The 26,560-nt window shown below is 41.1% G+C and overlaps 1 protein-coding gene across 4 annotated transcripts in view; it reads right to left on the bottom strand.

Moving 5' to 3' along the window:
* Positions 1–26,560, bottom strand: part of CHCHD3 (coiled-coil-helix-coiled-coil-helix domain containing 3) — a 149,511-nt gene that overhangs the window by 31,630 nt on the left and 91,321 nt on the right. For 2 of the 4 annotated variants that reach the window (XM_035334159.1, XM_035334168.1), the window contains exons 5-6: positions 25,140–25,154; positions 23,734–23,817 (exon numbers count right to left, since the gene is read on the bottom strand). In XM_035334159.1, the coding sequence (XP_035190050.1) occupies positions 23,734–23,817; positions 25,140–25,154 (99 nt within the window). The remainder of the gene's footprint in view (positions 1–23,733; positions 23,818–25,139; positions 25,155–26,560) is intronic. The other 2 variants (XM_035334175.1, XM_035334183.1) reach the window with 1 other exon arrangement.

The raw sequence follows: 26,560 nt of genomic DNA, 5'->3' as shown, positions 1-26,560 counted from the left end.
AAGAGCAGAACAGGCACGTGATGGTGCTGGGTGCTCCTCCAGCACATGCAGCGACTCAAATCCAGTGTTACACCAAGCCTGTCAGCAGGGCTGAGCCGTGTCATGCCGGATTTGAAGAGCTTAACACCGCCACAACTGAAAAAGAAGAGTCCTGTTCCCAACACAGGAAAAAGTCCGCGCTAGAAAAAGTTAAGGCTGCCAAAACATCGCGCCTTACACACCTCTGACAAGCACAGATAGGACCTGTGACAGTTTTGGGTTTGTCACCATGCATTTTGCACATGTAAAAAGCTTTAGCCTTCATTACATTGCACAGGAATCAGGAAATTCCACTTCTCTGGTATTACGGAAATGGTATTACGGAAATTTCAATTCTGCAAAGTTTGAATGCCGGGAAACAAATAATGGATGCCTTGGACACTGAGCCATGAGTATCCTGAATAAGTAGGATCGTATAGGGGAACCCCAACAATTACATGAGCACAGAGCTATCCATCAGAGATCCAAGACAACTAAAGAAGCCCACTGCCTTTATGCTGACATTTTCCAGCTTGCAAGTATTTGAGTTTATAGCACATGGTTACTCTTAGTGAGGAAAGCTAAAAAAAAAAAAAAAAAAGGTTAAGAACCAGCTGGGAGAGAGAGAAAAAAATCCATCAACCGCTAGAAACGCCATGCCTTAAAATCATAATGACACTGAGGTTGCATCCCCTGGAAAATTATGATGTGCAAGATCCTAGTACGGTCCTTTTCTACCTGAACTAAGCCGTAGGGTAGCAATGACTTCTGTTGGCCAAGCTCTCAAGTAAGAGCTTGATATTCTGATATTCCCAATAGCTGCCAACCTCTCTGCTTGGATGCCTCAATCTAGAAGGCTTATTCTGCCACCCACGTCCTTTTAACTGCATTTTCTACCCTGTGTCCCCAAAAGAGAAGCCTCCTCCGTTAAGTGACAGCCACCTTCTCACAGCCTCTTTAGTTTTTGTACCCAGACCACCTCTTGCAGGCCATGCCTCCGATGTCCATGGCTCATGTCTCTTGTACCTTCAGGCTCACAATGCTGGCCCGATACGTTGCACTGGGGCTGTTCTTCCAACAGCCGAGGTGTTTTGGACCAGCCAGTGTGGACTGCGACAGCACACGGTGACATTCCTCAAGGTGCGAGTCATCCCCAGCCTGTGCTAGCACGTGGGTATTAGCACCAGGCAAACACTGTAGGCAACGCTATTTTATCCCTGCTTATCCACCTGGATCTGTACGGCTGAAGGTTCTTGCTAGATAAACAAATCTAAGCCAGAGGAGGGAGAACAAACATGAACTGATATTTTTAGAGGAATATCAGTTGTTTTGCTGAATGGGAGTAGGACTTCGGGCACATTTCCCCTGGAATGGCAGAAAACAAAATGCAGAAATCATCCAACATCTGCCCAATTTTAGCTTCTTGGTTCAAAATTCCTTACCTATAGCTTCAAAATTACCTAATCAGCACTTTTACAAACATTGTGACTTTGTGTTAAGTTACTGTGCAAGCACTAAGCAATTCAGAGGAGTTCTGTTGAAAAGCCTGCAGAAACTCGTGGAAGTGACTAATTTAACATGAGCCTGTAATCTAATTGGCTTGAATAGGACCAGCATGTGTTAAGTTACTCAAATGTTTACAGCCCAAAGACTAACACAGGATTCAAGCAAATTAAAGTGAGTAATAAGCAGTGTTTGCTATGCCTCTCCTTCCGTACCTTTCTTTGCAAAGGAAGGTCGGGATTTGTTGATCCTGCGGTAGAGGTGCCTTTTAAAAGCTACCTCCAAAGAGGGAAGAGTAGGCTGGCATTCTGAAAGAGAAGCTAAGGAAAAGAGAGCTGAAATTTTAATTTCAAATCTACCCAATTTCCTGATAAATACACAGACTTTGCAAGGTTATGTCATGCTGTAAATTCAGGTGGAGAGAAGTATCATCTATGGGAAGAAGCATATTCATCATGTTTGACCCCAAAATAAACTTTCCTGAAGAAACGTAGGAGCAGACACTTCTTAAAGAACATATTGTGGAGGAATAGGAGAGAATTATTATTTAGCTAGACAGCTCTGATTTCAGAAGTCTGTGTAAGGAAATAAAGTCCGACAGAAGCGGGGAAGGTCAGCTGTTTTGTCTGCATGTGGGACCTCAAAGCAGGAGTGCATGTTTTACTCTCGGCTGAAAATCTTTCAGATTTCAAGGCTGATAAAGTTCTGAAAGATCTCGTGTCATCCAAGCCAATAAAAGGTTGTCAAAAGAACCAAGAGAACTTGAGAGTCCTCATTTAATTTCACTAAAGATGGCTCACCTACAGGCACTACTTTATAACAAACGTGCTGGAACTGTTGTTACTGCAGACATGCCATGACTTCTTTTTGCCATTGAAATTTTCCTTTTAAGCCCTTTGGCTCTCAAAGCCCCGAAGAGATTCGGTATGAACATAAGATTCATGCAATCTATTTAATTTTTTTTTTTTTAATTTAATTTAATAGTTATGTAGTTACCAGTTTATTTGACAAAGAAAAAGACGTGTGACTTCCACACAAAGGAGACAAATCTGGCCTTTGCTTCAAGTTAGTGCTGTGAAAGACAAAAATGAGCACAGCTTGACTTCAGAGCAGCTCAGCACCTGCTCCACCCACCAAAGGAACGAAGAGCTTGGGCTGTTTGGCACCTTTGAGAATCAGGGGAGAATTTTTAATTTAAAGACTTCTTTTTCCTTGTCATCCTCCCCCACTGAAGGACTCAAAGCATCGGCAGGCAAAGATTATCATGTTCCCTGAATGGCAAATTGGAAAGTTTTCTTTGCCTCTTTTTCATCTGTCGCTGCTGAAGCTGAGCCCTCTCTTATCCCTTAATTGAACTTCTGGCCGTTTCATCTCAGTGTCTTTTACAAACTTATTTGTGGATAATATGAAACATTTTGTTTTATTCATTCTGTTGACATGCAGCCCGGCACCTGTATGGATTTAAATGAGAAGATTTCCAAAGCCGGGAGGAAGGAATCGCTCTGAAGCCTGCGGAGGTGCTTCACGGATTTCAGCCCAGCCTCAGGACCGCCACAGTCCCCGTTTTGTTGAGGTTCGGCAAAGCAAGGACAAGCAGCCAGGTGCAGCATCACCTGCCCAAAGGGATCTGTCCCAGGACGCGTGCAAAGGAAACCCATGGAGAATGATTAAAAAAAAAGAGGAGAAAATGTTTTGAGTAGCAGGAGGGACTGTGTAAGGTGCATGAACATGCCCCAATATCATGCAAACTATAATGTAGACTCCCTGGATTATAAAAAAAAAAAAAAAAAGGCAGAATTAACTGCTACAAGAAATACCCTTGCCCCTGAAATACCCTTGAAGATGCCACTAAAAGCAACAAACATGCAAAAATAAGAATTGGGACGCAGGAACGACAAAAAGACTACCTATTGTAGTGCTAAACAGTGTGCATATATCTAAGCTCCAAATTATATTAAATTACTGCTTTATAAATACATGACCACTTTTATTGCATCTTTATTTGAATTAAAAACCTCTATTTGTCTCTGAATTGATTTTAATAAGCCATGGAATGCCAAGCATATAAAATCATACAGATTACCAAACAATACTACATCTTTATTCTACCTCAAATGCTATTAAAATGATCCTCGAATGAAGTAATTTCTTCTGAAACGTCATCAGATCAGGCCATACGAGGCATTCAGCTTTTACAGAAATCCACCCAAATTGAGCACATTCCCCAAGAGAATGCTGCTGCCCCCAACAAAACCGAGTCTCCAGTTCTGAGCTCCAGCACGAAGACAATTTCGAGAGTTGCAGACCTTCCATGGAAGCACCCAAGAGCTCCCTTGGTGGGAGACTACAACCGCGTTAGGATGTTCAGGACAACTCAGAGATGCTCACAGAAACAAAAGACACACGGACAGATCAGGGGACAAGGTTTGATAGCAGGCAAGAACTTTAACTGCAAGAAGGGGGGAGAAATAGCTGCAAGGCAGGGAGGGAGAAGACAAACTGAAAGAGAAGCCCCAGGACTTTGAAAACCTATGGAAAGGATTTGGGATCCCGGGCTAAGCCTACAGAGGACATCCAGACTGTAAGGCCAAGACCTATTTTCACAAGTTTGGTGGATTTTGCCTAGAAATACGGATTTCCTGTGCTGGCTGAAATTCGAGTGCAAATTCCCTCTCCTCTGCCCCTTACCCCCAAGCCTTTACGTGCGGTCATCTTCCCCTTACATCCTGCAAGAAATTGTCTCTGGACCAGAAACGGCTCCTCCGACGGAACAGGTGTCTGAATTACTGAAGAGGACTTTGGACACCAAAGCCATCAAATAACTGTTTCAACAGAGGGATGAAAAGGCAAACAGGTACCCAAAATAGTACTGAATAGTCCTGCGACCTACTCAAACAAAGGAAGAACGCATACTGCTTCTTGGCAAACGCTCTGCCAGCAGACAATTCGCTTCCCGACGTGATTTGTTTGATTTCTTTACACGTGTGTTTGTCAAAGAGTATACGGTCGGTGTGCAGCAAGTGGGGTACAGCACTTAACTCAGTCATCGGCAGAAAATGGGGAGAATAGCTGATTCTTGGACCTTTTCTTTTGAATTTCCACTCCTGTTTTTCAGGCACCGCTACTACCTTTAACTGCAACTATTAATGTCTCTAAAGTTTCTCCCAAGATATGCTGCACTTCACGTTTCTGCCCTAGTAGAGCATTGATCTCTAATTTGTTAACGCTCAGAGCTGCCAAAGAAAATGAAAACCTTTGTGAAAAGGACAAATCTATTCAAAATTCTTACAGCTATTCAGCCAAGCATCTAATCTGCATGTAATTGTAGTACGGTCTTTAATACAACTGTTCTCCATCTTAGAGATGCATGTGTAAATGCACAACTATATTTACATCTCCTGCTGATGACAAGATGCCTAATCTAAATCATTCTTATTTACAACTTTTCTTCTCACCCCTTTTCCCTATTACATATTACAAACTGCTTTCTCCCTAAGGCTACTCGTTGGGTGCTATTTTTCCACATCCTAAAGACTTCTCCCCAGCCTCTGCCCCCAAAACCACAGAATTACAGTGGTTGGGGTTGGAAGGGACTTCTGGAGGTCAGCTGCTCCCACCCCTGCTCCAGCAGGGCCACCCAGAGCCCAGGACCACATCCAGGTGGCTTTTGGAGATCTCCAAACAGGAAAACTCCACAACATTTGTCTCCATCACCCCCATAGCACAGAATTGCTTCCTGGTGTTTGGATGGAATCTCCTGGGCTCTGGTTTGTGCCCAGTGCCTCTTGGCCTGGCTCTGGGCACACACTGCCTAATGCAGCCAAGAATGCCATGAGCTTCTTAGCACCATTGACACTTTGCTGTCCCACGTTCAACTTGGTGCCCACCAGGACCCCCAGGTCCTTTCCTACAGAGCTGCTTCCCACCTGGGTGCCCCCAGCACATCCTGGGGCTGGGGCTGCTCCTCCCCAGGGGCAGGACTCAGCACTTCTCCTTGGTGAGCTCCATGGTATCCTTGCAAGCCCACCTCTCCAGCCTTTCATGGTCCTTCTGGATGGCAGGACGGCCTCAGTCCAGCTCTGCAGATAGTTTCCGTCATCAGTGTGGACACACAGAACATTCCCTACCCACAGCAGCATGAAATCACCTTGTTTAAGGCTTCTATCATGCTCATGCATGGTTGTAGCCAATCTGCCGCATGGGTAACTCTTACAAAGTCCATTGAAGTGGTCAAAAGAACAACAGAAAATTCCTTCTGTGAATTACAGGTGAGGATCAGGCTGGCTCATCAGGCTCTACGTAGAGGCCAGGCACACGCAGAGTTCCCCGGGGGTCTATGCCACATCCCTCCCTGTTTAACACCTTTACCAAGGACCCAAAAACACTCACTAATTTCGCAGGTGACCCAAACTGGGTGCACGTGTCCTGTGAGGAGAAGCCAATGGAATGGCTTCTTCTCCTCCAAGCTACTTGTTTAGCTTGGAGGAGAGCAAGTTCTGGGGGGACCTGGCAGCCTCAGAAGCCCTAAAAGAAGAGTATCAACAAGATGGAGAGGGGCAATGTACAGAGTGAGAGAACACGGGAAAACGGCTGTAAATCGAAACAATGGAGCTTCTGAATGAGTATAAGGAAAAATATTTCCTTCCAGGTCTAACTAAGGAGGGGACTGGGATGCTGAGAGGCTGTGGTATCTCCAGCCTGTTCGGCTGACAAAGATCCAACTGCACGTAGCCCTGAACAACCTCGTCTGTCTTCAGTGTTGATCCTGCTCGGAGCAGAAGGTTGTACTTCCCAAGGCCCCTTCCAAACCGAGTAATTCTATGAATATGTATACCTACCCTCAGCGATATATCTGGTATCAGAATGAAAATCTATTTTGGCTTGTAGATGTGCAATCTGCTCTGCAGCTGTACGTGAAATTCATCTTGTGGCAGAAGCCCAACATAAGGAATCAAGGATTGGCTACATCTTCTTTCAAATGAATGGAAAGTAGCTGGGTTTAGCTTTGTTTATTAGATCTACCACTAGCGCTACTCAGTTGCCTAAGGGCATAATGAGTGCAAAATTACCATTTTTTGAAAAGCACAATGCAGCCACAAATAACACTTATGCACCAACCGTCAGAAGATCAAGAATAAAGTTCTTGAAAGAAATTGTAAAATATTCCGTCTCCCTCAATCCAACAGCCCGGGCAACAATGTCACCTCACATGCTTGTCCTATATCACAGATATTAAAAGTTTTGTCTTTGTTTTGCTGAACTGATGGCAAGTTGTGCTAACTTTCCTCAGCACAGCTAACACAGACACTGCATTAAGACTGAGGAACAAGTTTGACCGATAGCATCGTCAAATCCTAGTATAATTAAGGTTGGAAAATACCTTCAAGATCATCCAGTCCAACCATCACCCTGCTACCAATGTCACCCAATGATAGTACCAAAGCCTTCACATTGTGGAAAATACGTTCTGGGTATCCAGAGGAAAAAATCAGCTTATTACCCAGAACCAGTTCAATATCTGCATTTGGTCAGACCAAAAAACTTGTGGGGATATTGATGGCCCAAGTGTTGTATGTGCTGGTATCTGTCTGTCCACATCAGTGTCAGGTGAAAAGACTTGGATGAAACCAGGATCAGCAGGTGAGTAAAGAGGAGGTGAATATGCAGAGACCGTCTGAATGTGCCGAATATATGCTGAATATGCAGAGACCACTGTGCAAAGCCCATCACCCAAGTCAAACCACCTGCAAGATATCAAGGCGGAAAGCCTTTTGATCACGAAGCAAAACTGTACAGAACTGTGTATCAGTCAGTAACAGCTTTTGGTGATTATGAAGTGACTGAAGTACGTCAAGGGCAACTACTTGCAGCTGCTTTGAACACCGTGTGTGAGCAGTGTGAAAACATCGGGACTGATATAATATAAATGCTGAAGATATAAAAAAAAATGCTTGGTGAAAAAATATTGTATGTATTTGTTTAGATGGCCGATGATGATTGTTTAGATGATTTTTAGTATCAGAATCCAAGTAAACTATGTTTTCTACTCAGTCTAGACTGGGAGCTACGCTGATAATAGGTGAAGCAAGAAATGAAACGAGCTAGGAGCATGTTTAAATCAAGCTAATGTGAGAATTTTTCAGTGCTCTTACAACAGCGTATCCCAGCAGACCCATTCTGTTTGGAAACAGTCTTCTGAAAGAAGCTCAGCCAAAACTAAGGCAGGTGGCCTTCTCACTCAAAAACCTGCTAAATAAAAAATCCAGGAACTACAAAAAAGAAACTGATTAAGTGTTTCAGCGTGTCACAGTGTAAAAATTAGCACCAAATATGCTGTTTCAGAACTTAAAAATGTGATTCTGTTGCTCTCAGTAAGGCAACACGCTGCAAAAAAACACTAGGAGATATGTTAGGGCAAATAATTCAGATGCAGACCCCTAAAATATTCACAATTTATAGATATGTTGTGTGATCTCTGAGGATGATTCCGACTATTTAATGGGCTTCTTCTTCCTGTATTTTTTGCAGATGCTGTATATTCTTAGCATCCATTTCAGTTCTTCCTCCCGCAGTGCTCAGTGCATTTTTCAAGCCAAGCCTTGCAACCTTCCTACAGATATTTAGTGCATGTTCTCTCCTACGTAAGTATATTCTTCCAATGGTCCCTTTATAGTTTCTTTCCCTTCAAAGACAGGAAATCCTCTCTGTATTTCTCTGGACGTGCACAGCCCTTCACAGACTTCCTCAGTAGTCTGAACAGATTTTTAGATGCCTCTTGAGAATGCAACCTGTGTTATTACACAGGGGACTATGTAACAGTCCCAAAAAGCACCCTTTTTTTTCAGCATATGAACTCAAAACTTGTCTCTGCAGATCACTGCTGTTATTATAGATTAAGTCTGCTCATCCCCTTGCCTGGGCTGGCGTTGGACCATGGGACTTGTCTCAGAGGCTGGGATTCGTCACGCCCAACCTCAGCTGCCCGTAGATAGATGGTTAAAAAACACTTCCTCAATATTCAACAGGAACACACAGGAACAGTATCAGGGCAAGTCACCATGACAGGATGGATCAATCACCTTTCAGTGTCAGCTATCTCTCAGAAGCAACTGCTGAGTGGTCCCAAGTATTTAATGTAGACTAGAGGGTCCCATTTTAAGCTAAGTTGGGGAAAATGCATCAGAGCCACACGTCTCGCCAAGGAGGACATACAATGATACCACGACTTTGACCGACTTCTCTGGGGCAAAGAGTCTGTTACACACGTGCTACGTCGACATAATCACAAAATAATACATAACAATTGAGAGAAGAGTTACACAGTAGCTGCAAAATACCAGAAACCTAACCACAACTGTTTATAATTCTTCATTCCTTACAGTAACAGGTCTAGCTAGTCAAATTATACCTCTGTATTAATTAACTCAATTAACTCATCAATTTTCCTGATAAAGACATTTGCAAGTTTTGATTCTTGCAGCTTATTCTAAACAAGACATCGTATTAATATAATGTATAGTGCATTCAGAATGCACTTCGGATGTACTTAATTATATGCTTCATTTTGTTCTAATCTTTTCCCCTTCACAATACCAAACAACACTACTCAACAAAGCCCCTCATATTTTTTTTTTTTATTTACCCACCTATTTTAAAGTTACTATAGAAAGAGAATCCTTTTGTTATTGTGCCTTGAAGGACCTTCATCACTGTAGGCTTACCAAATACTACAGTAACTCTTTACAATGCTGAGTGTATTACTCTAATTATTTATCCACTCTCCAGAAGTAACAAGTGGCAAGTTAAATTTCCTGAATCAGCAAACTTCATGTTATCACGCTAACACATGGAGTAATTTAGGGTGAATCTTCAGAGGTCATCTCATCCAGAGCAGGCCCAACTAGGCCGGGTGGCTCAGGACATTGTCCTCAGCATCTCCAAGGATGATCCCATTGTATTACATCTCTGTCCTATGGTTCATGCCACCAGGAACTGCATTTATGCTGCCTGCACACTGAAGCTTTCTACTTTCTCTCTCTTTTTAAATTAATTCTTAAAGCCTGTCCAAGCCAAGTAAAATAATGCATTAAAAATATTGGTGTTAAATTCAAGGCTACCTGAAGGGTAGCTTTCAGGTCCATGTTCCTGAAAACCTGTTTAAGTTGCAAGCAGTCAAATAAAAAGTATCATCTGCCCCCACAAATATTGTCCATAAATCCTTCTTGTTCTGTTAACCATCGGTAGAACTCCCACTCCAAGAATATTCTGCACATAGTATGATACAAACACGTGTAGCATTTTACACTTGATTTTCCAATACAAAAATCTTACAAGGATTCCTTTTTTGTTGTTTTTTAAAGAACTTCTTTCAACTTGACAAGTATCTGAAATCTCTTGTCAATTCATGGCAACAATTCAATGACAAAAAATTGACTGAAGTTTTCTGAATTGAAATAGTGTCATTTTCTGCTGTTGAAAATGCATTTTTTACAAAGCTTCCCCACTTACTCTAACAAAAGGAAGTCCAACCTGCACTGCGATGCGGTTAATTCAACTTGCCTGTACACAGCAATGTTTTGTTTTGCTCAGCTGAAAGCCTACTGGACAGGCACAAGTGTCTCAGGTTCCCCAGGCTCCAACGCTCTGCACATTATCTCAGACATCTACAATTAAAGAAAGCTTCCAAAAAAAATTAAGTGACAGTAGTAGCAGTAAATTCGTAACAAGGAAAGAGATCATGAAAGCTGTCTGAAATGTGCAATGAACAAAACATGGTTTGCGTTCATTTCAAAGTGTGTTTTATGCTTGCATCACATCCTTTGGTGGGGTTAAATAAATAAATAAAATCAGGGTGCCTATTTCTGTTATTAAAAGGGACCTGACAGTAAAAGTATCAACTGTTTTTCCTGTAAATACACCAAATTGAACAGCTTCAGCTACAGAAGCAGAAAACTATCTCAAGGTAAGGACAGATGGACACGCACTAGGCACGGCATCCCCTGAAACAGTGGTGCTGGAGTCCTCCTTTAAGACCGTGGTTCTCCTCTTCTTCCAAAACACCCTTTCTTTTTCCCTTATGCTTTACCGAACAATATATAAATTCTAAAACAGATCATTTCAGCATGTTGTGTTCACTTCCAATGTTACCTGCTGAATGCAAAGCTTGCATGACCAAAACACAGTTGGATGTAGGAATAATAATAATAAAAAAAAAAACAGCAAAAATCTCTGTATTACTGTTATAATCACAAAAGTGATGCGCACATCCAGCACTTATCTCTACTGTAAATCCCACTAAGTAGGAGCTGCAGAAAAACAACCTGAGTTATCATCCCTGCAATAAGGAACAGCCCTTGATTCATGCTTCTGTGACTTGCACGATGCTGCCTCAAGGCACTGAGCAGTAACACATGAGCAACACCATAACCACCTGGTAGGAAGAATGAAAATTTTCTATCTTAAAAACAAAATCTGTTCCAAAATGCAGCTATGAAGCAGGCTATAAAAGCCAGCTAGACAAGTTAAACAAGAAGTGAGCAAATGGTGACTTCAAATCATGCCCACAAATTTCTAGATATCGTACTGATTAAAATGGCTAATTTGAAACTTTACATATGTTAATTTGCTTACTTTTGTTGGCAATAAATACGTAATATCTCATTTTATAGAATTTATCAGAGAATTAATTCTCAACGGGATACTTTGAGGATTACATTGTTCTTCCACTACTTGAAAAAACTGAGGCAAAGGAAAAACAGTGAATTTTCCAAGGTGTGAAACAGAAACAGGATGATCAAACAGATTTTCTGTACATTTACTTGCTATTCAAAGGCACAATTGACATTTATTTTAAAAAAAAAACTAGAGGTATTTGCTATAGCATGGGCTCAACATGCAAGTATTTGCACCTGTAGAAAGCAGTAATTACAGCCTGGATCATGCTAACCACTGCCAACCACTAGCACGCTTTTACTTTGGAGAACTATAGGGCAGTGAGGATTAACTACAGAAATCAGTGGCGAGCTTGGCACAGACGGACATCGGAGCTGGCATGTAGCAACAATTACCTGCAATGCTTTTAAAAATACATATGGCCTCAGCGGCAAAAATAATAATAAAAAAATCTGTATTATTGCCCCAGTTTATTAGGAACAAGGAATATCTTTGGGCTTTATGTTTAATAAACACAGAGACAAACAAGCAATGAAATGCGTTGCAGGAGGAACGTCTAACTGGATTACAGTGGTGCCAGATATGGAAAACACTGAAATGTTACCAAGGTAAGGCATTTAAAAAAAATGGTAATTCTTCCCCAAGAATTAGACATATGTTTGAACTCCTCCGCTAGGGTTCATTTGAATTTGCTTCATAATTACTCCAGCTATGTTTTTGTGTTTTAGTGTGCATAAATACATATTCCTACGTGATTACGGCCCACGGTAATGCAAACAGTTAAACTCTCTGACAAAGGGAGAAATAAAGATTTCAAAAGTGGCAGGAGAGTATCTGCTCATTTCAAACACATGATTATCTTCCCAGATTTCAAAAGGAAAGGCCTTTATGGGCACAGAAATATGCATGTGAATAGAAACACACTGAAAAGTCTCAGCTCTCAGGTATAATGCTTTGCAGTTAGAGAGGTGTAAGAGGGGGGGAACTTTCAATTCCCCCTGACATGCCTATAGAGCGCCGAGCGTGCCACCAGCCTTGGGCTATCCCTTCCCCTCTCCCAACTGAAGGCTCTCCACTTTTGCCAAGCTGCCTGCCCGTCCCGACCCAAGATGACGTGAGCCACAAGCAGGCAGCCCAACTGGGCCCACTGCACAGGTTACCAGCCATGGGACCCACAAGAAGGCTGCAAACCAGCTCTGTAAAACAGAACAGAAGAAGAAAGAGGAAGCCTTCACCTCTGTAGTATCGGTGTAAAGATCACACGCATTTTTGCAGGAAAGCTCTCACAAATACAGAGCTACAGAGCTGCGATGCCAGCTGTCTGTTCCTTCTCTTTTGAAGGAATGGGGAGCCGGGGATTTTAAAGGAATCTGGGTAATGCACGAGACAAATTGGTTGTGCTCTCTTCAAAGCAAAACCTTCAACTGAAAAGAAGTTGTCACCAGGCTTGTCACCGAGTCCATTATTGTGATTTTCTCCCCTTCTATTCTCTCCAATTTTCTTCCTACAGCCCTCCTGCTCGTCTTGAATTTGAGCTCCCTCTCCCACCTTTAGCGCTCGCACGTTGGTTGCGGGGAGCTTCGCGGGTTAACGCGATGCAGAAAGAACTGTACTTAACCTTTCACTCCTGCAACAGAGCCTGGCCAAAGCTGGGATCCGTGTCACAAAATCCAGTGCATTCACCTTCCCCTCTCTGTTTGCTGCGGTCTTAAAACGTGGCCATGTCCTAAGATTTTGGTTCAGCTCCTCCTGTGGCTGGATTCTCCCTGATGCTAAGAATGTTACCACGAGTGCTCCTGGGTAGGACTTGATCCCTTGAACATTATAAGCTCCGATGAGGACGATGATAATGCCTGCAGAAGGGGCAGAACACCAGCCAAAGCCCAATTTTCCCAGATATGGTGCGACTGCGTCCTCTCCCCCAAGGTTTCCTGAAGAACAGCGCGCTCAGTGCTTATTTACCATAAAGAATTAGAAACGAGAATTAAATCCGCTGTCCCTTTTCCCTTACATGCACTTACAGACAAATGGCGAACCATCCAAACTTTGCATGAGAAAGGCTGTGTCTGAATCACAGCTCATTGTTCAGCGAACCTAAAAGAGCCTCCCGAAATCCATCAGCTGCCAGATGTAAATGGCCCTTCCCTCGCGCTCCGTCTCGGTGCCTCCGTGCCGAGCCCTCGCTCCAACCCAAGGCCAAGTTATTAAGAAATTGTTTGTCGCCTTAGATTGGATTGATCATTTATTTCCCAAATTCCTTTTCCCATCATTTCCACATTATACGCCTCCTCCTGATGTAAGAGGACGTTTATTAGCTCCTGCATTTATTGTGCTGGCAAATGGAAACATTCTGCAGCATTTCCTGGGGATTCTCTCATTTATCTATCAGTTACGGGACTGAAGTATTTTTAGGGGCAGAAAAATTAAAATATCACTCAGAGTGACAGCAGTGAAAATGAAGTCGGTGTGTGCTTGGGAAGGCTATTTCAGCCTTCAACTTTACCAGACGATTTACAAAAAAACGCAGGGCAACGTTTCACACAAACATTATTGCTTCGTGATGAGAAAAATTACTAACCACTGCTTAGGCAGAAAAGCGAATGTTTTAAAAAGAAAGGCTGCTCAGAGAATGTTTTAATGCACATAATGTCAGCGATACTCCTCTATATAGTAGGTGTATTTAAATAGAGGACTTCTTGTTTTCAAAGGCACAGAAGAGAGGGAACAGAAAACAAATGAATACAGGGACTGGTCTGTATCCTGCTTCCTCACATCCCTGCTCAGCCTGCCCAAAAGCAGAATTACTGGGCCATTGGAAACCAGTATGTAATATATTAAAAAGCTAAATGCTTTCAAGGGAATACGTATCTGTTAGATTCCCAGGAAAGTAAAAGAGCCTAAAGAATTGCCAGATTATTCATAGTATAACTAGTAAAATCTCTAAAAGAAATCCTAAAATTCAGTATTTTGCCTGTCACATGATTCAATTTCCAGTTGCGGTATTTTCTAAATGTTACCCTGACAAAGAAATCCAAGTTGTTTTAAACCCATTGTTAACTTAGCACAGCTTTTGTACCAAATCTTCATCTTCTGCAAGGAAAGAGGGTGGGAGGAGGGAACAGACCTGGGAAAAAATGAAAGCGGCTTATTCATTAACCACCCATATGTTAAAACATTTTGCCATACCCCACGAAATGCGCTAAACACTGCCTTTTGACATTCAAATGACAAATTTCTTTGGTTTGTTCCCTTTTGCCTATTGAAACATTCTCGCTCGTGATACTTTGCTCCTCGGGAAGGGGAAAAGCGCAGCTGAAACTATCAAGGAAAACAGATGCAGACACAATCACTAAGGGTGACTTAGGCATCGCTGGCGTGTTTACGCTTAAACTGTACTCATCCACTGATTTGCATTCATTAAAAAGAGCGGGGCTGGATGCACAAACCTCTTGGGCTGACGAGGACTCAGCGTGTGCTCGTGGGGGACGGTCCCAGGGAGAGATGCGCTCGCTCCTCACCGCACCGTGGTCAGGTCCCGCTCGCTGCCTTTTCCAGCCCTTACATCAGACACAGCCAGCGAAAAGGAAGGGAAAAGGTGTTCTCCAGCTCTCCCAGTGCAATGCTTTTGCACGTGGGAATGAAGAGGGAGACCAAAGGAGCTGCCCAACATGCTGCTTTGGTTTCTTTGGTATTGCCCCACATGTTCCCGCTGTCTCATATTTTATCCACATCTGCATTTTTTATTCATCGGATGAACACACGCGTATGTGTTCAGACTCCACAAGCACCAAGATTCAAGCAGCTTTAACACAAACTGAAGCAATCGCAGAGAAAACCAGTGATTAGCAATGACCACTTATCCCGGGAGCACGAATAAATCCCCATTGTTAGAACACGGTAGGAGGCCAGGAAACGCTGAGATCCAGAGCGATGATAATGGTATAACAGAGGAAGAGTTAACAAGCACGCGTGATTCAAGCAGTGAGGATGTAAACGCTGCAGGACCAGAGCTGGGTTGACAAAGAAATCATCTTTACAAAGCTACACAATAGTCAGGTAAACACAGGGTACTCCATAAACAGCCATTTCCCAAAAAACGGTATTTCACTGTATCCTAGGTCAGTAAATCCCATATTAATTATCAAAATCTCAACGAGTTTGGATTTTGGAGGTTTTGAGCATCCGTATTTCCAATAAAAGTCCCTGCTTGCCCACTGAGAAAGCTCCATCCGCCCTCTCCAAGCATAGATCTGCATAACGCACAAAGAGTTTGGTTTTACCTCGGATCTGAAAACTGGGAATTTCACTTGGGAAGAAACACCATCCTCCTCCCTACCTGAGGAAACGTCAGTGCGGAAACTCTGCAGGAAAGGACACCGGGGTAGCCCGTAGGCTAAGAGACTTCAGCATGATTTTAAAACAGCACCGTAGGCCCCAAAGCACAATGAAATAAAGCAGAAAGAGTGGAGGCTTGAGGTTGCCTATAAAAATAAACAGCACCAGATGAAAGGCCGGTAACTCTTCCGAGGTTAGCTCTAGCTGAGACTAAAGGTACAATATCAAAGTCAGCTCTGACCAGCGATGCGAGAAAAATGTTCTAAACCAAAAACTACTCAGGAAAAGAAAAGTTGCAAGAACAGTGATGGGTTAGAGAAATACACTAATGGAAATAAAATCAAGAAAAAAGCACAACTGCATTACAAGGAGCAGAGCACATTTGAAAAAAGTCTTGAGAGCTCACACAGAGTCCCAGCAGCATCGAGGTATTTAAGTTATGATTTTATATCCAGCACACTGTTATCCCTAGGTCTTCTACAATTTTTACAAAATGTGTAAGCGTGGAACTATCCACATTTTGCTCCAAAATGAAAGTCTGGAGTTCCACAGAACCAAAGGAAATTGAAAGGGGAAGGGAAAAGGGAAAGCAGAGGGGGAAAGGGGAAAGCAGGAAAAGGGGAAGAGGGGAAGAGGAAAGGGAAACCACCCCAAAACATGGTTTTGTACATGTGGAATAAGTAAAAAAGGACTGCAAACAAACTCTATGGAATTACTGCCTACATGTTAACAGCTATCAAGCATCTTACTGCACAGGGAGAAAAGCCAGGTACATTACTTATCACACTTGGTCTTCTGTCTCCATTTATATAAAGACACACATGCAGAATGGAAAAATAATCTATAAACAAACATTTAGAGAAACATTAATACCTACTATTCAGCGTGGAACAACTCGTTAGTTTGTTATTAAGCAGCTTTTCAGCACTGCTATTGATTGGACATGTGATAGTGAAGGATGAGACTGAAAGGGGCATTTTTTAATAAGAAAATGTGTCCGAACAAACATTTTCACTAGTTTTAGGGAAAAAAATATGGATGGGTATGTATTTAATAACTAATATACATATTAGCTGCTTATTCAAAAGCAGTAAATAAAAGATAATGAGCAGGAAAAAAAAAATCAAGGCTTAAAAACAATTATTTGGAATAATGATTGTGGCTCGGCAAGATACGGAGGTAGTGCATTAATGCAGAGCTCCAGTCAGAAGGCTACAGCTCTGTCTGTCTTTGTCAATCAGGTTGAGGTTTCAGATATTGTAATTGGTAGCAAGTTTCCTAATCTCAACCTGCCAGGCAAGAAGCGCTCCACAAAAGCTCCATCCCCAAAATATAATGAAATTTGAAGAGAGAAATTTTCTAATATTGGCAACATGAAGCAAGATCACAGGTTGGGTTGACAGCTTTATTATGCTAAACTGACAAAAACATTACGCTTTGGTCAATACTAAGAAGGGGGGGAGGATTCCTGAGCAGTATGGAAATACAAAGCATCAGGAAACTATCACAAACTCCTGCTTTTATCTCATTGGTGCAGCACACGAGCTCAGGCATAGGAAAGTCTCCTGGCCCAAGCACAAAATGAGAAATTAATGTACCTTGATTCTACACTCAGGTCTCCTGCTGCACTGATTCGGGCAAAACTGCGAGAACTCTGTGTTGCAGTTGAATATCCATTAAAAAAAAGACACCAAAATCATTATTAATGAATTATATTATCTCTTCAAGGTTATGGTATGATATACTGTACTATTCATCCAATAGAAGCCATAATATATTTTATTGATCTACCTGAAAAGTGTTTGGAAATAAGTGTTGTTTGACCTTTTACTTTTCCTCTTATTCTTGCTGAAGTCGGTTGAGGAGACTGAACTCAAGTACAGCTGGTAGATCAATGCGATGCTTGGGTGGTTTTGATACGCAGACAGAACCATCTACTCAGACAAATACCAATGCAAGCATTTTCCCACATCTGCAGCTCCGAAAGAGAGCCCCAGCTTGTAAGGTTTAGATAATTTTTACTAGGGTATGTGTCATTACGGCTCTTTGAGGGGAAAAAGTAAAAAAAAAAAAAAAAAGGTTAAAATTCAATTTTGTTAAGCAATACAAGATTGGTATACCCACTTTGATTTTAAAGAGGTCTGTTAACTGCCTTGAAACAAGTCTTTTCAGAAAAACAGGAGTTGGGTTATGTTAAAACCCACACAGGCATTACCGGAAGCATCAGTTTACAGTGGGAGGAATCACAGAATCATCTAGGTTGGAAGAAACCTCCAAGATCACCGAGTCCAACCTCTGACCTACCGCTAACAAATCTTCCACTAAACCATATCCCTAAGCTCTACATCTAAACGTCTTTTAAAGACCTCCAGGGATGGTGACTCAACCACTTCCCTGGGCAGCCTAGTCCAGTGCCCAACAACCCGTTCAGGAAAGAAGTTCTTCCTCATATCCAACCTAAACCTCCCCTGGCGCAACTTGAGCCAATTCCCCCTTGTCCTGTCCCCAGGCACGTGGGAGAACAGACCAACCCCCACGTCACTACAGCCTCCTTTTAGGTACCTGTAAGAAAAAAGAAGAAAAAGAACAGATATTTTCAGCCATACCACATTTACCAAAAATCACAGAATCACCTCTCCAGATGGACAAACTGTGGAGGAACTCTGCAAGCTGGGGAAGTCCTAAGAGATTCTTGTATGGAACATGCTCTCAAAAAAAGTGTTGGTATCCTATATCAAAGCTTTTGCCAAGAGGTTATTTTAATCATCTTTGTTAAGGATGTCAAATACAATGCAAACAAACACCAGTGGTTATTCATATGCATTATGTTTAGAACAGAAGTCTGTTGGACCAGTACTTTGCATTGCAATGGACAATTTGGAAAAACCTACCGGTATTCTGGGTGTCCATGCATTGCATTCACTCAACAAGTACAACTTAGCAAATCTGCCAGCAATGTGCTAGAGGTAATTCCATTTCTTCATGGGAAAAATGACAAAAGGTTTGCTGAGCTTTCTCTGTGCCGCCCCTCAGTGCTCAGTACCAAGTATCATCAGCCCAAACCTTTTCCTGCTTCAGATGCAGCCTGAAGTCTTCAAACGCTGTACCTACATCACTGCTATTTGATTTTGAAAGACATGAAAGAATGCAGTACAAATGTGTGGAGTGTAAACATGTTTGCTCTGCTGAATACAAACTTCTAAACACAAGAGGTGAGAGCAGAATCAGCTTCTGGTTATGAAATTTTTGCCGATACAGTCATGCAAGATCCGAGAAAATAAACAGACTGATAACTTAAAACAAATAGAAACAAAAATGTTTAAACTGCTAAAATACATTGTAGGAAATGAAAATGTTTGGAGCTATTACATCGCTTTACAACAGTCCCCCTCTGTTATCTACATCTTGCAAACCACAGTTTACAACAAAACACAGTAAACAGATTCTGATTATTTAGTTGTTGAGACTTTGAAAAGGTAAACAAGATTCTGAAGCATCTGAACAAATGTGAAACTCGCATTGTTTGCATCGGAGCACTTATGTTCATTATAAACACACACAAAAAGCCAATGCTTGGCTGTGAAGCTGAACTGTATGCTATCTCCTTTTCTGAGCACTGGGTCTATCACTGCAAAGCACGCTGGTCCATTTTAAGCCTTGAACAGAAAAAAAAAGGAAGAGATCATTAAATTATAATTTTCCCTGCACAATTGGGATAAGCATTTCCTACCAACAGGATTAGCATGAACACAAGATCCCAGAATAAAGCTGCTCAGCAGTGAGGATGGCAGTTTAGTGTCTAGTAAATTTGATTTTGCTGAAAATCCTGACACATCATAATAGCAAAATCCTATTTACTGTAGCAAGCAGGATGGATAATACTATTTAACACCTGGTATAGTATGTGCCATCAGCTCACAGCTTCGTGCTCTGTGTGCTCGTCTTACCTTAAGGTTAATGCTCCTTGACAGCCTACATGGTAAGTAGAATCCCCAAATTAAGTGCCGAACCTACGATTTGCAAATCCTTCCTCAAAATTTAAGTCATGAAAAAAAATGGATGCAGATAAGAGGATCACATTTGCAGAACTTACATCTATATTCTCAGGCTCTGATCTGGCAGCGAGCCTTGCGTAGTGCAGGAGGCTCCCTCCACAATGGCCACTGAAGTCAGCATGGGGATGCACAGAAATTTAGGAATTGGCAAGGAAGAACTATTGTGAGCAATGACCTGTTGACTGCTAAACCTGGGGAGTACCTAACATAATGCTGAAGCCTCCAAATATGAACAGAATTATCTTATTTCCTTGCACCGTATGCATATTCACATGCATACTAACCAATACTCACTGAAAGTGCTTCTAGGAAACTTGCAAGCTTGAGTGAGAAATATCCTTCCTAATATTGGGATACACATCTTGCTCATTCACATAGATAAACTAAGTAGTTGTGTCATACAGCAGTCTATTAAAAATAATTTCCTTCTGCTCCTATGACTAGAGGCATGATTCTCCTAATGACGCGTAATAGTATTATGAAGCAGTGTAACATGAAAACAGTTGGGTTTTGCCGAAGAAAGATGGAATTAGAGTTGCATCGCTCTCGAGAAGCTGCACACCGCGTTGTGAATGCCTGCAAAATGCCAGAACTGTAGGCAGAATGCATTTCCCGTGCATTAAAAATACTCTGAAGCAAAAGCAACCGGGTGAAGGAATGACAGGGTGTCAGCTGCTCTGCAGACAAAATTAATGCAACAGATGACGTCGGCTGGAACCTACGTATCACAGTGACACCGGGGATCCAAAGGTAGTTAGAAAGTCTACAGCCACTGGGGCTTGGAATTCACATGTAGAACAGTGACATAGTGGAGGGATGATGGACGTGGAGAAGCTGAACAGAAAAATGATGAACACAACTGGACAGAAATGTGTGTGTGCACGTGCACTTGAGACAATGTAGAGAAAGGCCACAGCATGATGTGCAGCTCGGTACCTCGAAGAAGCTGAGACGTTAGTTTTCCCTTTTCTTGCTCCACTATTTTAAAAGGAAAAACTAATGGCTCAAAATACCACTAAAGCGAGCTTATTGTAGTAAATAATTGACATAATATAAAAAACACACACATGAAACAATTTGAACACTGCTATCTGACCCTCTCTTCATTTGCTTTAGTCAAGAAGCACCATTAGCCTATAAACAGACAACAAAGACCACAGAAAAGTTTTTCTCAAAGCTTAACGTGCGAACTCTTAAATAACAGCTTTACACCCTAGTCAGATATACAGTACGAGAAGGTTATTCCTTAGCTCCTCTGTGAAACTATCTCATTTTGTTTTGCTGCCGTGGAGCACCTAATAACTCACAGCTTATGTGCCATCTTTGACCTAGAAACACCAGCAGCTGTTAGGGGAATCGCTGGGTTTTTGGAAACTATCAAAAAGGTTTTTAGCACATAAACCAAATTTATGAACAGATACTGCCCCGGAGAATAGAATTGTTTATGTTTTAGTATCACAGCTGTCACTTGTGCACAGTTATTTTGTCCTGTATTAATCCCCTGAAAAGGTTGAGCATCTTCACTCAGTCACTGAAATATTTTATAATTGACAGACTTCATCTGGCACTGAATATGTATAATAATTTTCTCCATAAGGAGCACACTGTGCTGACACTAATCTGTTCTGTTGTCGTCTTCCTTTATTATCAATGTCTGCATTGTTTTTTCAGCAGCATCGAGGAACACAAATATGAAGCTTCTAATTGAAAAAAGCTAGGTAATCAAAAAGCCAATTAATCATACAGATGAGCTCTGACATTCAGTGATGCAACAGACAGAAATACCACATATGCGTAACTGAAGTATTTTTAACGTGTGCTTATTTGATGTAAGAATGATCTGAGAATGTAATTAGCATTCTTTGTCACAGGTGACAGACCAATATTGCACATTTCCTCGTACTGACATTACTCCTCTGAGCTCCACTTGCTCCGCTCCCACCGTACCTTCCGTTCTCATCTCCTGTCTGCTGAACCACATGCTCTGCCTTTGCGTACCTTTCACTGAAATAAGACGAGTTTAGGAACAAATATCCGCCTGTTATTGCTCTCTGTAATTTCTAAAATGTTAGGCCTTTCCAGACCTTCCTTTTTTCTTAAAGCTCTATTTCCATCCCAATGCTCAATAAATCACCGATACTGAAACTTCCAAATGACCTAAAGAACAGCTGCAGGCACCAGCCTCGGTGAATCCTGGATTGCAAACCACACGACCTCCCTGCTTTTGTAGGTTTTCATTCTGTAATCTCTGCATCTCTGAAGAAGTTCAAAGCCAGATGTGGAGCACAGAGTTCACCTCCTCTCAGAACCTGAACAACTCTTTCTTGTGTAGAAGAGATATGCACGTGTACTTTGAAAACAAACCTGAAGACAACTTCACAAAGACAAGGTTCCTTGCCTGACAAATAAAATGTCAGAAGGAAAAAACTACCCTTAATTACCACAGGAACTCAACTCTGAAGACAGAGCAAACGTTGTCCACAGAACAAGGCAGTTAATTCAGAACTGCCCGCTATAGCCCTGGAGACTTCAAGTCCAAGAAGAGAAAGCAAGAGATGGCAAAAATCACCTATTTCACTTCCTCACAGGGACAACACTTCAGCAGTGCTCAGACACCGGTACGTACACTTCATTACCTCATTTGTACTCAGCAGTGATAGATTCACATGCATGTTAAAATAAAATTCCACACTGGATGTGGTCACTTAACGCTTGTAAGTGAAGGCATTGTATTGGCAACCTACTATAATATTAAAAATAGCTAAGAATAAAGCCTTATTTGCTGCATATCACATTGAAAAGGTAAAACAAAAGCTTTCCAGCAAAGAATCAGAATTTATTATGCGTCCTTTGCCATCAGCCACTCCAGCACTACTTTAACAATGAAATGGAAGAGCGATGTACAGGTACAACCACGCCATGAAGACCCAGCTTGGGTGAATTACTGCAGATGCTTTTGCCTCTAATACCAGCCCTTCACTAAAAAATAAGGAAGGTATTTTGTGGGGTTTTTGTCTGAAGGATCTTCATTTTAACTGTACAAATTACATGCAGTTTTCGAATCATTAAAATAATTTAACCACCTCCTTTCAAACTATTTTTCATTGCGAAGAACATGTCCTCATTAATGTGATATTCAAAAAGGTTGATCAAAATAATGAGATGGTATCTGGTATGCCCTCCATTTAAAATATTAATTAAGATCAATTATACACACTGATAATTCACGCAACATGCTCTTCTTCCTAATCCAGGAAAATAAGGGGTTTTCTTCCCTCTATCCTGTTAAGCTGCATAAATGAATATATATCACATTAATACTGTTTTCAAAACTAACAACAAAAAAAATGAACAATAAATAAGCTCAGGCAGAAGGAAAGAGAAGGAGGCAAATGTATTCAGGCTGAAGGTTACAACAAACCTGGGATCTAGAGCACGATGGCAATAACAATTAGTTTGAAAATAACATCCTATAAAATAGCACCCTGTAAAGAATGAGAATGGTAACAGCAGTACGTTAAAGCACTTCTTATTAAATTCACTGTAAGCACTTCGCACAGCTTACCAAAATGTTTTATATAGTTTAGTCTCATGCCTACTGCAAAAAAAAAAAAAAAAGAAGATGCAGAAGGGCTTTTTGAACTTGTCATAAACAACTTGCAGCTAATGCTAAACTTCTCGTGTGCAGGTAGGTTTGGAGGAATCACTAACCCTGCCCAACAAAAGCAGCTGTGGGCCACAACAAAAGCAGAAATTCAGTTTGTATCTTCACAGTTCACATGCAATTTTAAGATTGCTTGGTTGTACTCATTCCCTTGCACTGGTTCTTCATCTGTACTGTTGTAAAAGTAAGCTGGTTAGGTTTATTTCCCTGTATAAAATTATTGTGACAGATGAAATCTCATTGCAAATGTGAGAACTTCGTAAAGAAAACAACAGTCTCGACATTACAGCCTCCATCTTGGCAATATTAAACCAGAAATAGCAGCAGTTAATACCAAAAACAAAACAAACGAACAAAAAAACAACCTCTGGCCAGTTTTATCTTTATCTCCTTAGAAAAGCCATCTTGTTTAACAATAAACATAACCAGAAAGTCAGTAGCAGAAAAGAACGGAAACCTCTTCATTAAAAGGGAAGGAAGGCTTACCCTTTCTTCCAGTCGAGCCAGCTGCTCTTTGTAGTAGGCATCATGCTTCTTCAGTTCTCTGTCTTTCTCTTCCAGCTGCTTGGCCTAAAAAAAGAAATAGAGAGATAAAACTGGATCGAGAAAGAGCATCACTCACAAAGCAAAACATCTACTATAAATTGTACCAGTAAGGAATATACAGTGATTGAAAACTGCAGTCTATTAGTTTTTGCCAAACACTACATTAATAAGATGATGATTGCTGCATTGAAAATGTAAAGAGATTGTCTATTGTACTGTTTTTTCCTTCCCTCCTCAACAGCTGTGCCACAGTTTGTTCAAATGTACTTGGACACGTCACAAAGACAGAACCAAGCGTACCATGCGGGCATGAAATTTTTATTAACTTTGCAGATCACTTCCGAACTTAGGGAAATGTACTTGAGCTACCGCACAGAGTACGTGCAGAGTTTGATTATTTAACTTGGTAAATTAATTGCTAGTAGGTGGACATTCTGACACAAGAATAGCCAAACTTGCGTCTGTACAGTTGTAGGCTACGGTAAGAAGATATTTTATTATTATTTTTTAAGTATTCAGGAATACATTTAGCATTTGCTTAATACTGAACATGCAAATGTTTAGAAGAAACAAATATTTACATACTTGCAAAAGCAAATCTAAAAAGTATATCTAAGACCGCTGTCCTCTTTACTTAACAATTACTCTTCTGGGAACTCCTACGTCAGTTGAAGTATCCAACCAGAGTAAGATGGAACCCTTTACTATAGTCACTTGTGTGTCCAGTAACTTAAAATAATGCAGAAGCATTGTGAAAGTCTGTCTTTGCAATACCACTATGACTTCAGTATTCCTGTAAGACACCTTGTTTTTAGCACTATTGAGCAAGTCAACTTTTTTTTTTTTGCTTTTATCTGTAGTATGTTCAAGTATGTAGTATTTTAGGGACCCACCGTGAATTACCGAATGCATTAAAACTATACACATACATACCAAATACACGTACACCTCAAGTATGAGGTGCAAACACATTCCAGGTAAATAATGTTTAATAATGAAGCATGTTCGGTGAATAAAAAAATAACTATCAGTGGTCATTTCCACAACTGCCTACTTAAAATTAGTAATTTAACATATTTTCACCCAGGTACTGATACCACAGAGTTAACTACAGATAGTTCCCCTTTGTAGCAGCATCATGAAAAATGGGAAGTGTAAACTCTCACTACTAATGATGGCACTTCCAGTCATGCTCACAGAAGCATGTCAGAAAACTTATGCTACACATTGTGCTATGCTTGCTGTACAGATTCAGGGCTTCTCTTTGTCAAGATTTGTTTCTGCAGACAGACAAAGAATAAAATAAAAACTTCGGGGTTTGGGTTAATCCTAACTTAGAAACTTACCTTTTTTTCTATCTCCTGAAGCATGCAAAAAAAATCAAAATGTTCAAGTTAAATTTATTATATAACGGTGAAGAGCAGGAATGCAGAAAAATACATGCCTGTCAGGCACATCTGCGATGTAGAACAAGGCTAAAAACTACATATAAGATGTCTTTTATATGCAACTTCACAAAAAATGTCCCTGCTCATCAGAAAAGCACACAGCCAAGTTGTAATGCTACTTGGATGAGTCGAACCTTGCTATTCCTCCACCATCCTTTCTTCAGTATAATGCCGTGGAGCACATGCTGCAGCCCTGACCACCATCATTTAAATCCTTTATTCACTACAGAAAACTGATTACAGGTTTTTCCAAAGCTGATTACGCTAAATATTCTACAATCTACCTACCACGCTTCGTATTGATCACGGTTCTGCTTTTCCCAGATAATCCCTGTATCACCTCTCAAACCCGCATCTTGTCCTGGTTCAGACAAGGAAACAACTGAAAATTCATTGCAGGTTGTGCATCCCCAAACCACCCCCTTCTAGATATTTAATCCTATACTTCGATGCATCATCATGGTTACCCATATGCAATCATTTTATGCATAACCACCTCATGATCCCTCAAATATCTGCAAACTCAAGAACATGCCTGTTGTTCGAGGACAGTTAAATAGGCCAGTGACAAAGAAATTGTAAAATTAATGCTCCATTCCTCTCCCAAGAACTTAAAGTTTTATGTCAGAATTCAGAAGTGTTTCACACGACTCTATTGATGACCTGAAGCTAAGCAATAAAATTGACTTTGGAAACCCAGTAAGATATAATAAAAAATGTGTAAGAATGTCGTGATTCATTTCATGTGCCCCATTTCTGAGGATTCACAACAGCAGAAACGTTCAGGGCGTAAAAACACAACAGGTCAAGGGTACACTGTAACGACCAAGGAAATGAAAAGGCCTTATGTCAGAAACCTGTCCTCTCCTCCAGGTCCAGCTGATCAATCAGAATCAATTCTCTCATCTCATAGAAAGAAAACAATAGCAGGAGATTAACGGATCCTTCCTCTCGCAGATAAAGATGAGGAGTGAAAGAATGAGAGGCAATCTTCACAACTGATGCAGACCATTTTATGAAGCAGACAAATCCCACTAGGTTCAATCAAAAAATCCAAACATCTTGTACAGCAATGGTAAAAACATTGATTATGTTTAACACTCTGCCATCAGAGCAGAGCTAAAGACTGCACCATGCTACAGCTGCATTTCTAATTTATAGAAGAGCTTGCAGCTCTTCTGCATAGTTTTTGCATCTTCTCTAAAAGCAAAATTATGTTTTATCCATGTTATGTAGCTACTATTTTCAACTCAATTCCCAATATTCTGCATGTTAGTCCTTGCAGTGATGAAGGATTTAAGACCCACTCATCATAAAAG

The sequence above is a fragment of the Oxyura jamaicensis genome, chromosome 1 (assembly GCF_011077185.1).
Source record: "Oxyura jamaicensis isolate SHBP4307 breed ruddy duck chromosome 1, BPBGC_Ojam_1.0, whole genome shotgun sequence".
In the NCBI taxonomy this organism is placed as follows: domain Eukaryota; kingdom Metazoa; phylum Chordata; class Aves; order Anseriformes; family Anatidae; genus Oxyura; species Oxyura jamaicensis.
This window is presented reverse-complemented; position numbering and strand designations above follow the sequence as displayed.